Source organism: Physcomitrium patens, chromosome 22, assembly GCF_059467195.1.
Source record: "Physcomitrium patens ecotype Gransden chromosome 22, ASM5946719v1, whole genome shotgun sequence".
Taxonomy (NCBI): domain Eukaryota; kingdom Viridiplantae; phylum Streptophyta; class Bryopsida; order Funariales; family Funariaceae; genus Physcomitrium; species Physcomitrium patens.
In genome coordinates, this window is record NC_143431.1 from 13,330,599 (window position 1) to 13,342,614 (window position 12,016).

The window sequence follows — 12,016 nt, forward strand, 5'->3', positions numbered from 1 at the left end:
AACACAATGTAGCAGACTCTGGTGGCTTTTGGTGAGCAGGTCTTGCTCTAAAGAAGGCAGTTCCATGCTGCTTTAGAGCAGCGTAACGAACAGGCTAAGCTACGAGGATGATGACAAGCCGGAGGCAGAGGTGTTGCTCCAATCATCTCTGCCTCCCGGTAGCTCGCTCGCTAGCTACATGTGTATGTATGCATCCAGATATCGTCTCGTCCTTTGTTACCCACTCTCTCGACCACAGCCTGCGTGTTGTGCAGTACATTGTAACCGCATGGCTATCAATGATGGACGGGTTTGCTCAGGTGGAGTTAATCGTTTGAGTAGAATCTTATTTTCACGTTGATTCGTGTTCTACTCGCAATTAAAGACGTGAGTGGTCATCAAGGATGCTACCAGCGCGGAATCAGAGGGATGAACGTTGTGATTGAAGTGTGCGAAGCTGATTGCAAGCCGGGTGTGATCAGATCTTCTTGTGAGTGTAACGTGCGAGTACGAAATGATTTCCAGGATGCACACCCGAGTGAAAAGGCCATTGAGGAATTGAAATTTGGTAACCCGTAGGATGTGCACATGTGCTCCCAAAGTGTGAGTTTCCCTCATCAGCCGAATGAGTTTGGAGGGATGCGATCATCTCCGGTGATCGAATTCGAACTTCTGCTCTCCGTTTTTGGTTATGATCAACAAGGTGATCTGAAAACGTCCTGGCTCTGACTCCCACACACATCACTGCATCACTTCGCACAATTTGTTACTTTATTCGTGGAATTCCGGACAAGAATGAATCTGTCTGCGTGAGTAAGATCGATCCTCGCTCGTGTATGTGAATTATTCTTTAGCCGCCACTGGCTTCCAGGCTTCTTCGAGCAGTAAATCTATCCACCGCGTGCGCGCTCCTCTGCAGTTCCCGCACAGTCACGCAGAGTTTTGTCTGGTCTGATTCCACCCCTGTGCTTCGACCTCAGGCTTGGAAAAGCAGGTGGCCAATGCGGTGGCAATGGAACAGATGTAGAGTGATTCTTTCAGTGTCACTAATCGTCAGTTGAGATCGCATCAGCAACTGATCGATGGAGGGATGGCATGCGTCCAGCCTTTGAAGCCTTTCACGCTTTACCTTGTGAGGTGTTTGGCATGGCAGCAAGAAACAGATGAAGGAGAAGCCTGCAAGCTTGAAGGTTGCGAGAGCTGATGATCGACACATAGCACGAACCACGACAAAAGCATGGACATCGGGGCTGAGTCTATAAGTGAGATGGCCCCGCAGCCTTTTCTTTTCCGTTCCCTGCTCTCCCGGAAGTTGGTTGGTTTTGTTGCAAAGTGGTCAACCCATTCTTCTTGCGCTCATCTCGCGCCGGGCAAGCTCGCTCTCTCCGGACGCTCGTGATTCCAAAGCCCCGAGGTGCAAGTTCCTTATTTCCATCTCCAGCTGGCTGAACTATCTCCACTTGGTAGTCTCCCGATTGTGTGCCGCTGTAATTGAGTGAGAAGCCGGAGATCATCGCGCATGCTGCGCACATGCGAGCCTGTCGACGCGATAAGAGCGCAGTTGTGATTGATGCAGCCGTTCTTCTTGGGAGCACTCCGCGACAGCATAATAGGTTTCGGGGCCTTTGCAAAATTTAGATAGACCTCGAGGTGAAGCCCGACGCTCGTCTTTTGGGTGCGTTGTAGGACGGTCGAAGTAAATTACGTGCGAAGAATGCCTTCAACATTGGTGCTGGTTTCGTGGGAAGTTGAGACCGAAGTTTGCCAAATCGTGGGGCAGGGTGGTTAATTGTTGGGGGCGGAGCGACAGGAGTCGGTTCAGCCTTGTGGTGTATCGAATCCTAGTATGGTTTTCGGGGCATACGCCTCAGCGTTTCAAGTGGAGCATTGCTTTTCAGGTAAGGGGTGAAAACCATCAGTCTCGATGATGCATCACACAGATTCGTCGGAGGTCCAATCGGTGTTGCAGATTGTGAGATTGTGAGTTGGTCGTGGTAAGATATATTCACATATATTTACTTCAGCTTGCGTGCCAAATAATCGCATCTCATTGTTTCCCAGTCTGCGCATGAGATGTTCTGTTCGGAAGATGAGACGACAAACCGGCGCGCAAAGAACTGGGATCCTGTGACGTAGCCCACAATGTCCTGCAGAGGTATTATCTTGGGAATACGAAAACGTTTCGTTTTTGCAATCCACTAACAAGGTTCTGCAGCTGGAGTCTCACAGCCAGCAGCGATCGATCCGCTGCAACAAATTCGGCCATAGAATAAGCTCAAACTGTTTGGCAAGAACATTCTTTCCCTAGTTTTTGAGACGATGTTGTTCCAATGACAGGATTCGAAAACTTCGTGCTGGGAGAGGTCGCGAAAATCCCTCCACGCAAGATGGTTTCGCCAGGGCCTTACATTGTTGCAGCCAACCCGGAGACAACGTACCTCATTGCGCTTACGTCGATGGAGGTGATTAAGGTTAGGAGAGGGTGAGAAGTCATTGGCCTCAGATGGCGCAGAATAGGATGCAGCTTGTAGGGTGCTGCTGTGGGGGAAGGCAACTCAATCAGCCCGGGGAAAGCCGAAGCGTGATGTACCGATGCGCTACTCTCTTGACAGTGCAAACCACGCTCGTGGTGGTGTTATTCCTCATAGGTGGAGTCCTTGTGCTGGATTCCTACAAATGGCGCCAGATCTCGATTCCTTGGTTTTCTGGGCTCTCCGAAGGACCTAACGCAGTGTTGCAGCAAGGGAATGCTGCGCACACACTGTCAGGAGCTGTCCACACGGAAAGCGTCGACGGGAAACCGGCGCAAGGTACCTTTACATCACCAACTTACATCCGAAGTCAATGTAAATGTTCATCATGCAATGAGAGATTGAGCTTGGCATGCAGCATGTCAAGACCGCCGCTGAGCATGGTTGAGACCAAACCCTCTGCACGAGCCTGCTTCTGATTATGGCTGTGTGGGATTCGCATTACACAGGAAGCTCCGCGAACTTCACTACCCCTGCTATTGGCGTTCCAAGGAATCGGGAGGACGCCGATCACTTGCCAACTTCATCGCCGGCACCGGTGATCACACGTTTGGATGCGCCGTCTCAACCAACGGTCCCCACTCATGCTTCACCTCCGCGACCAGAGATTCAAAGCCCTTCAGCTGAAGCCGATGCAGGGACCGCTTCGGAGACAGTTCCGCGTCCATCTCCTCTTCTGCCGGAATTCCACAACTCTTCAATTTCGGGCCCCATCCCTGAACCCTATCTCGAGACAGCTGCACATCCACCCCTGGCATCACCACGGACTGCCAAGGTTGGTTCACAGCACCGTTTCCAAGGCTAAATTCGAAAGTTTTGGATTCGGGAGTCGTCCTAGCATCCTTCCTGAGATGACTGAACCGATCCTGTAGCGTGGACTGTGCAGAAGCCACCGGTTCTGTCGACAGCGTTAGATAAGCTGGAGTATGGCCTGTTGCAGGCGCGATTTGCAATCCGACACGCGTACCTGGCGGCAGATAAGAATGACACTCCGGTTGACGGTGGCCAGGGTTATGACCCACACGGAGACGTGTACAAAAGCCATGCAGCCTTTCGTCAGTGAGATCTGAATCAAACCCACCACCTCCGACTGATAATTCTCCCAGATAGCGACACAGTCCGCTGTTGCTGATGTGCGGTGTTTGGCGTGATACAGGAGCTACAGGGAGATGGAGAGGCGGTTTAAAGTGTACGTATACTCGGAAGGGGAGGAGCCGCTGGTGCACAATGGACCCTGCAAGGAGATCTACGCCGTGGAAGGCAGGTTCATTCAGGAACTGCAGGGAGACAATCCCTTCGTAACCCACGATCCAGACAATGCTCACGTGTATTTCCTTCCCTTCAGTGTGGCCATGATGGTCGCGTACCTTTACGAGAAAGAGTCCGGCGACATGGATCCGCTCCGGCTCTTCGTGGGAGATTACGTGGACGTTCTGATGCACAAGTACCCATTCTGGAACCGGAGTGGCGGGGCGGATCACTTCATGCTTTCGTGCCACGATTGGGGACCGCTTATAACGAGGGAAAATATGAACCTGGGAACGAGGTCCATCCGTGTGCTATGCAATGCCAACTCCTCCGAAGGATACGTGCCGTGGAAAGACGTCAGCCTCCCAGAAATCCATCTGGTGGGAGGACACATCCCCGCGGAGCTTGGCGGTCCTCCTGCCAAAGACAGGCCGCATTTGGCCTTCTTCGCGGGGCGTGACCACGGTCCTGTCCGCCCCCAGCTATTCAAGCATTGGGAGGGCAAAGACGATGACGTGATTGTGTACCAATGGCTTCCTGCGCACCTCAAGTACCACGAGCTCATGAAAACAAGCAGGTGCAAGCTGATGTCGCAGTCTTCGGGTTCACTTCTTAGATTCTTGTTTTTCTGTATCCTTGGAGCGAAACAATTGCTTCAACTGAGATTTCACTTGCGTGGTGGCAGGTATTGTATTTGTCCTGGAGGATACGAGGTGAACAGCCCCCGAATCGTGGAAGCCATCTACAACGAATGTGTGCCGGTGATCATCGCCGACAGCTTCATCCTGCCATTCAGCGATGTTCTCAACTGGGAGTCTTTCTCTTTGCACGTTAAAGAGAGCGACATTCCTAACCTGAAATCCATTCTGCAAAACGTCACCATGGAAACTTACACGTCCATGCAGGAGAGGGTGTCGCAAGTGCAGAGACATTTTGTACTCCACCAACCGCCCAAAAGATACGACGTGTTTCACATGATTCTCCATTCGGTGTGGTTGAGGCGTCTAAACCTTCGTGTCGGATTCTCATAGCTGAGATGGTTGACTTATTTAGATCCTCACCGCGGAAACAAAACCGTTCCGCCGCAGAAGGTCGGGAGAACATGTGGGAAGGAAACTAGAGTAGAATGTGAAGCTATTAGTTAGCCAGCAGCTAATAATCCAGTCGTGTGATCATGTACACATGCTGGCACACAGCGGTTGCTTTAAGTTGAAACGCTAATGCACCTGCAGGCCAAGAAAGTGCTGTGCGCAGCTTGTACAAGTGATCAATGAAACTACTGCTTCAATCGAAAGCATGCAGCTTGACGTTATCAAACTATTCACCATGGGGGAGAAATTCATGACCTGGCAGATGACGTCATACAGCTTGGTTTCTGCTTACAATGTGTATTTCGCAGCCCCATGCATGTCTCAGGAAGAATTCACCAGTAACACTTCAGAGAACACGGGAGCAGATGAGTATTTCGACGATATGAAGATTTCCCTCTGATGAATCAGTGCATAATCAGGCGAAGCTACTAATTCATCGGTGTAAGCGTAACTGCTAACATGCTGTGTTTCACAGCTGTCAGTCGAACGTGGAACCAATAAAAAAACATAGTAGTGCTTTGATTTCAAGTTGATGGCCATTTTCTGTGTTCTCTTTCTATTGCAGGTTCACTTGCTCCTGCACTCTTCGCAATTATGTGGAGTCGTAGCGAAGGAGAATTGTTTTTCATTGCAGCTCATTTTGTCGGATTCGTCATTTTGTGCATTGGACCTCTTTCAACTCCTTCTCTTGGATATTTCGTACTTCCTGGTGGTTGGAGACAATTAACAGCAGTCGAATTTTGCTGTCAGCAATAGGTGTTGGTTGGGATAGATCCCAGACAAGTTTCGTAGAATTACTCTCTTCTTTTATTAAGACATTGTGTCCTATAACTGTTTACAATTTTCATGCCCTACTCGTTTGTGGCATGTTTTGACTATTTACCTTTGGTTCATTTGATACTTTTAATATCGATTTCTGCTAGTGAGCAAAGCTTTACTTACATCCAGCTAGTTTTTTTTCCTTCGCTTAGAAATCTTGCTCTTATATTTCAATGACGAGGGTTTAAGTATCAAATCATTGAGAAGGGTGCGGTTGTGGGTCTTCGGGACAAGCGAATCTCGTGGGATGAGCTCTCAGAGGTACACCCTTCCGGTGTCCTGTTTCACCCATTCACCGTGCACTTACTCACCTGCTCACTGCACAGGGCTCCACATCGTGAGTCTGGGTTTTCCGCGGTCCGCCTGCTTCCATTCTGCCATTGACGAATAAACCCAAACAAAAACATAAATAAATGAGCACGCCTGACTCGCTTGACCACGCATCCGACATTCCTCCACCCCATCCACTCACCCCTTGCAAACCTCAGTGTGTGTAACAATGGAATGATCACAGGCTCGAAAGCTTCACTCCGCTTTTGTCATCATCGGTTCCTCGCAACACCTCACTCCCTCCCCCCGACTCCCCACGCTCTCTGATCGCTCCCCCGTGCAAGGCTCATCCGAAGAAATTCAACCATTTTGTCCGTTTCACCTCAGCGGGTTTCCCCTCAGAAGCGCGGGCGTTTTCTAATCATCGCCAAACACGGCCCACTCACTCTACCACTCTACCACCCCCACAGAGTCTCAGATATCCAAGGAAGGTTTGGAAGCTGCATTAGCTCTCCAGCCCGGCGGGGCGAAAGCTTTAGGCGGCCACTGCGAATGTTTGAGAAACAAGCCTATGAGTTCATCGTCACCGACTCTGCCCCCCTACCTCACCGCCTCACACCCACCACTCACCCACGCAACTCCCCCAGGGATCAGATTTCTGGCTTGGCTCCTTGGAGCATGAACGCACAGCTCGAATCAGTGTCGATCATTTGGGGAAAGTATCCTCATATCCCCATGTCACCTACCACACGCTAACGTCACGCGCCTCACCCACGCAGGCTGCTCAGAGTCGGCCATGGTTTTATGGTTCGATTCATGCCAAGCGGTGTCCTCACTGCTATTCAGTAGAGGGAGCTGTCAATCCTCACCGCAGCCTCCGTTCGCCCAACAAACGCCACACCGCGCCCGCGCCGCCCCCCTCCCCCGCATCGACACATCACCGCGCCGGGAAGGGACGCAGGGGAACCGCCTCACGCACTCACAGAAACACATCAGAAGCGCAGGGACGCGTCACTTGCTTTCGCATCGGAGGGAATCCGACTAAGAATCTGCACCTCATCCTCTGCGACCACCCCTCGCTCGGACTCTCAACATCACACACAACTCGCCACGCCTCGGACCCTGTCCCGACTCCCCCTCCACCACCGATGCCCTACCAAGTCCTCCCCGTCCCATTGCTGCCCGACCCACTCCCGCACCTGTTTCAATTCTGGCACCTCACCTACATACATATACTGCTCATTGGCACCCCCACGGCGCCTAGCACTGACCCCCAGCCCTAACCCTAACTCTCCAATCCAACGCGACCTGCCCACGGTTCCACCCAGCGCACCCGTCACCCCCCGCCCACGACCGGAACCCTCCGGGTCCGCCGGCGCGCGCTGGAGCGACAAAGGTTCGGGGTGTGCCAGTCCGGACGTTGCAGCCGCGAGGAACTCTTCACGTCAATTCTGGGTTGGGTTCCATGCTGGGTTCTCAACCCAACCCTCCCCTTCTTTTCTCTTGGTGGAAGTCATCACGTTTCATGTGATTCTGTTGTTTGTTGTTCTTGTTTTTTCTTCCTTCCTTTTCTTTCTTTGAGCTGTTAGACATTCTAAAGTGTTTCAATTCCTGTCTACTTAATGCCAATTTTTTCCAATTTCACTATGAAATTTGCTGGATCTCCTCACAAAATCTACATTTGCATATCATGGTTTGTGTGCATAAAATCATGATCCAAGCAAATTTTATGTGGTTAATTCAACAATATTTGATTGTGCATATTTTGTGTATGTATGTAGGTGCTTATATATTTATGTATGTACATATGTATATATGATGCAATAGAATATTAGATTTAAGAAGTTAGAAATTTGCAATTATTTTTAATGTTCTAGATTATTTATATTCTTTGGGATAATTAGGATGTATTTTTTTTTTTTATTAGAAATGCCAAGTAGAAGCATGCCTCATTATCATTGAATAGTTAAATACTCTACAAAACAAATAGACTTGAATGAAATATGAATGTGCTTGTATTTAGTTCAATTGAAACAAACAAATTTTGTTTAAATCCTATTTTGTGGTCTCATATGTGGTTATTAATATCTCTCAATCTACAAGGCATCCAATAGCAATAATATAAATATCTACACTAAGAATTATGTGCAAATTGCATTTATTATTATATCTATTTTAAACTTGGAGATTTTATTGTAGTTTAATAATCATTAGAAACTTTTGGAAAATGGTGATATCTATTGCAAAGCATAGTTTTACTTCAAAGCCATTGATGTTGGCAATGATATTATTCAAAATCACTAATGTTAGTTGATTTGTTAAGTATTTTTATTTTATGATATATTTATTTACATAAGTCTTTATTGCTTGTTGACACTAATAAAGTCAACTAATTGAATAAGTTTGTTAGATGAAAAATCACCAAAATAAATTAAATTAAATACATCTAATATAATTTGGCACTTGATTGTAAAATAGATGGGTTTGAACAATTTAAGAACTTTGTCACAGACATATGTTTACAATAATTATTACCTAGATGATATGAATAAGTAGAAGTAGGTAAATATAGATTAATTTCATAATATATTCTAGGGAAGCTTTTAAGAAGCTCTATAGACATTGCTTTTACTTTACATGTATTTATAATTGATTGGTAGGTTAGAAACTTGGTCAATAAGTTAACCACGTACCACATGTGTTGGTAGCTTGCAAAATAAGCTAAGTATGTGGCGTCCATATAAAAAACTTGTCTTAGAAGTTAAGATATATGTTGTGCAAAGTCAACACGTTTTGGAGGTCTTCTTGATTATTGCCACATAGCTCTTAAGTAGATAATATACACATGTAGAAGCAAGAATGAAGCCTTCTTCATGCTTGTCAACTCCTTTCTTGCTTCTTGTCTAATTTCAACAAGTCTAGTTTTTTTGTCTTTTGGCAATAGCCATTTTAATTTCTTTTTAATATACATACTTTCTTATTTTTATTTTGTTATACTTCTTTGAAAATGTCTCACTCATTTATTTGCTTTCATTGAGCTCTTATCTTTGATAAATTCACAAGAATATACTTACAATAACAAAGTCTTTTCTTTTTTTGATTAAGAGTGGATTATTCATTTTTCTTGATAAAACATAAGTGTATTAGAAGTTGTAGATTACCCTCTTCTAAATTGATATTGCTTTTAGTATTTCTTTGTTCTCAAGTCCTTTCTTTTACTTCTCTTAAGTGACATTAGGCATCTCTTTTTTTCTAAATGTTATTATGGCAGAGCTTGTCAAAATAAAAAATACAAGGGCACAAGTGCAAAAATAATTGAGAGAATTAATGCTTGTAATGTATCAACTCAATTTACCACCACAAGTGTTAAGGACATGAAACTTCAAGAAAGAAATCCTTAATACACTCTTATGTCACTCAAAAGAACCAAAAAGTCACTTAAAAATGATATGGTATTAAACTTGAATGGCTATTGTCAAAGATTAAAAGACTAGAAAGTCTTGAAACAAGACTAAAGACTAAAAAGGCATTGATAAGAGTGGAGAAGGCTTTACTCTTGCCTCCATATATACTCTTAACTAGGAGTTACATGACAATGTTCTATAAGACCTCCAAAACATGTTGACTTTGCAAGATGCATATCTTAACTTACAAGTCAAGTTTTTTAAATATATGCCACATAGTTAGCTTGTTTTGCAAGCTATTAATATGTGATTAACTTATTGACCAAGTTTCTATCCTACCAATCAACTATAAACACATATAAAATCAAAACAATATCTATGAAGCTTCTAAGAAGCTTCTCTAGAAAATATTATGAAATAAATCTATTTTTACTTACTTCTATTTAATCATATAGATAAATATCATAATAAATATGTATGACCATGATATTACCTCCATTTCTAAGATGAGTTCTATAAAGAGCAATCATCATGTGTTGATGAAATCCAAGGTGTGACAAATTATATTTGCCACGTACTCTGATCTTTGTTCTCTTCAAAGATGGTTGATAGGTCTTCTTAGCTATTGATAGTGGTCCATACTAAGGCAAGAAGACTACATTGTGATTTGATTATTAGTGAGGCCTTTGTAACTTCTTTTAAATAAAATATTTAAAACACTGATAGGAATTGTTCCAATTTTTAATAAAATCACCAAACATCAGGAATCTCTTCCAATATCAAGATATCAAATATATTGTATCTCGCCATCTATTTGAGGAAGGAAGTGTCATTCTTAAAGATTTTCATCTTGATTACATTGTCTTGAAGGTTGTGACAATTATAATATTTTGTCTAATAAGTCAGGAAGTGATAGCTTTTAAGTTGAATTTACTAATTGTTGGTTCTCCATCTCCTTAGCATTACAAGTGCACAAAAGTACCAAACAAGTGTAGAAGATAAAATGCTATCTTTTCTAAATCTTATTTCTTTTATAGCAAAGATTTGTTATTCTTCATATTGGTTTTGATAGATGATATTGATGAAAAGCTTCAACTCTCTTTGCTACATTTGTAAGATTCTTTGCTGGCTTTCATGTGCATTTACTAATATCATATTTATTCCAATGAACAAGATATTCCAATCTATTTTGGTGCTGCCTTGAATTTAATTCTTTTATCTTGAATTCTTGATTATTATCCATTTCTATAGGAAGAGGTGGCATTTGTCTTCTTCTTGAGATATTCATTTTCTTATATGGCTCAAGAAAAGACATGTGAAATACAAGATGGATCTTCATAGACTTTAGTAGATGTAATTGATAAGCAACATGAGTGACTTCTTCACTAATAAGAAAAAGTCCGAGCTTATAATAGTCCAACTTATCTCAAGGATAAGTAATCTTGATATTACAAAAGAATAATAATACCTTGTCACTTACATTAAATCATAGTTTTTTCTTGCGATAAGCATCTATATTGATCTTTTGTTGTTCTTGAACTCCTTTTAATTACATCTTTATTGTTACATGTAGCTCTAACAAATAATTTGTCAAATCTTTTGTTGTAGGATTATCAATTTTTGAAAAGTCAAAAGTATCAATTTTTGGATGATAACCATGATTGACAAAAAAAGTTATTTGTTGAATAGAAGAATATATTGAATTATTGTATGCAAACTTTGCTAATAGAAAAAGTGTTGTTCAATCATCTCGATGATAATTGATGGTACATTTCAAATACTACTCGAAAACTTAATTTACTCATTTTATTTGCCTATCAATTTGAGGATGAAAAGCCAAAGAGAGTTTTATATCCATCTTTAAAATCTTAAAGATGATTCTTCAAAATCTTGATACAAATTAAGTCTCTTTATCTAATATAATATCTTTAAGAAATCTGTGATAGCAATAGATGTTATTAGGAAAAAACTTAGTCAATTCTTTACTTATGACAAATTTTGTACATGATATAAAATGTACTATTTTGATAAAATAATCTATTATTATAAATATAGAATCATACAAATCTGAGACTGAAAGATTTGTGATAAAATCCATAGAAAAAGAAGACCATGATTGTTCTAAAATAGATAATAGCTAAAAAAATCCATTAGATTGATGGCGAGGATTTTTGGATCTTGAACAAATATCACATGATTGTACAAAGTCTTTGATTCCCTTCTGTATTTGAAGCTACCAAAAATCTCTGTATATTAGCTCCAAAGTCTTATTATTTTTAAAATATCTAGTTGCAAAAAAGTCATGACAAGCTTGAAGAACTTGTAATTGTGCCTTGTTTTTTGAAATATATAATCATCCCTTGAAATAGAATAGATTGTTTTTGAACCCAAACTTGGAAGTATTATGAAATTTAGAAGAATTATTCTTAATATCATGGAGAAGAGATTCAGAGGACATACTTGATTGAATTTGCTTGATAAAGATTGAATCAACAATCAATATTGATTTTATTGCTCAAAGGTGAAAATGCTCTAGCTTTAAGATAATCATTCTTTATTTATTAAAAGATGCATCTCTTCTTTTTGGTACAAAATAAGAATGTCTAGAGAGAGCATTTGACAAATCTTATTATTTTTTAAGTTGATAAGTGACCTTAAAATCAAATCTTGATAA

The 12,016-nt window shown here is 42.6% G+C and overlaps 1 protein-coding gene, 1 long non-coding RNA gene and 3 other non-coding genes across 5 annotated transcripts; 2 read left to right on the plus strand and 3 right to left on the minus strand.

Moving 5' to 3' along the window:
• Positions 1–2,482: 2,482 nt before the first annotated feature.
• On the plus strand, positions 2,483–5,078 carry LOC141044785 (putative glycosyltransferase At5g25310). Its single transcript, XM_073530349.2, has 5 exons — positions 2,483–2,789; positions 2,960–3,285; positions 3,397–3,569; positions 3,667–4,335; positions 4,444–5,078. The coding sequence occupies exons 1-5, from the start codon at positions 2,483–2,485 to the stop codon at positions 4,787–4,789; spliced, it is 1,821 nt and encodes a 606-aa protein (XP_073386450.1). The 3' UTR covers positions 4,790–5,078.
• Positions 5,055–6,113, plus strand: LOC149986662 (uncharacterized). The gene is made up of 2 exons (XR_016499985.1): positions 5,055–5,290; positions 5,415–6,113. It is a non-coding gene; the product is annotated as an uncharacterized LOC149986662 (long non-coding RNA).
• Positions 6,114–6,280: 167 nt separating this feature from the next.
• Positions 6,281–6,368, minus strand: LOC141044792 (small nucleolar RNA U36a). Its single transcript, XR_012216497.1, has one exon. It is a non-coding gene; the product is annotated as a small nucleolar RNA U36a (small nucleolar RNA).
• A 40-nt stretch (positions 6,369–6,408) lies between these two features.
• On the minus strand, positions 6,409–6,530 carry LOC141044791 (small nucleolar RNA SNORD14). The gene has a single exon (XR_012216496.1). It is a non-coding gene; the product is annotated as a small nucleolar RNA SNORD14 (small nucleolar RNA).
• Positions 6,531–6,583: 53 nt separating this feature from the next.
• On the minus strand, positions 6,584–6,673 carry LOC141044789 (small nucleolar RNA Z103). The gene has a single exon (XR_012216494.1). It is a non-coding gene; the product is annotated as a small nucleolar RNA Z103 (small nucleolar RNA).
• Between the last annotated feature and the right edge of the window lie 5,343 nt (positions 6,674–12,016).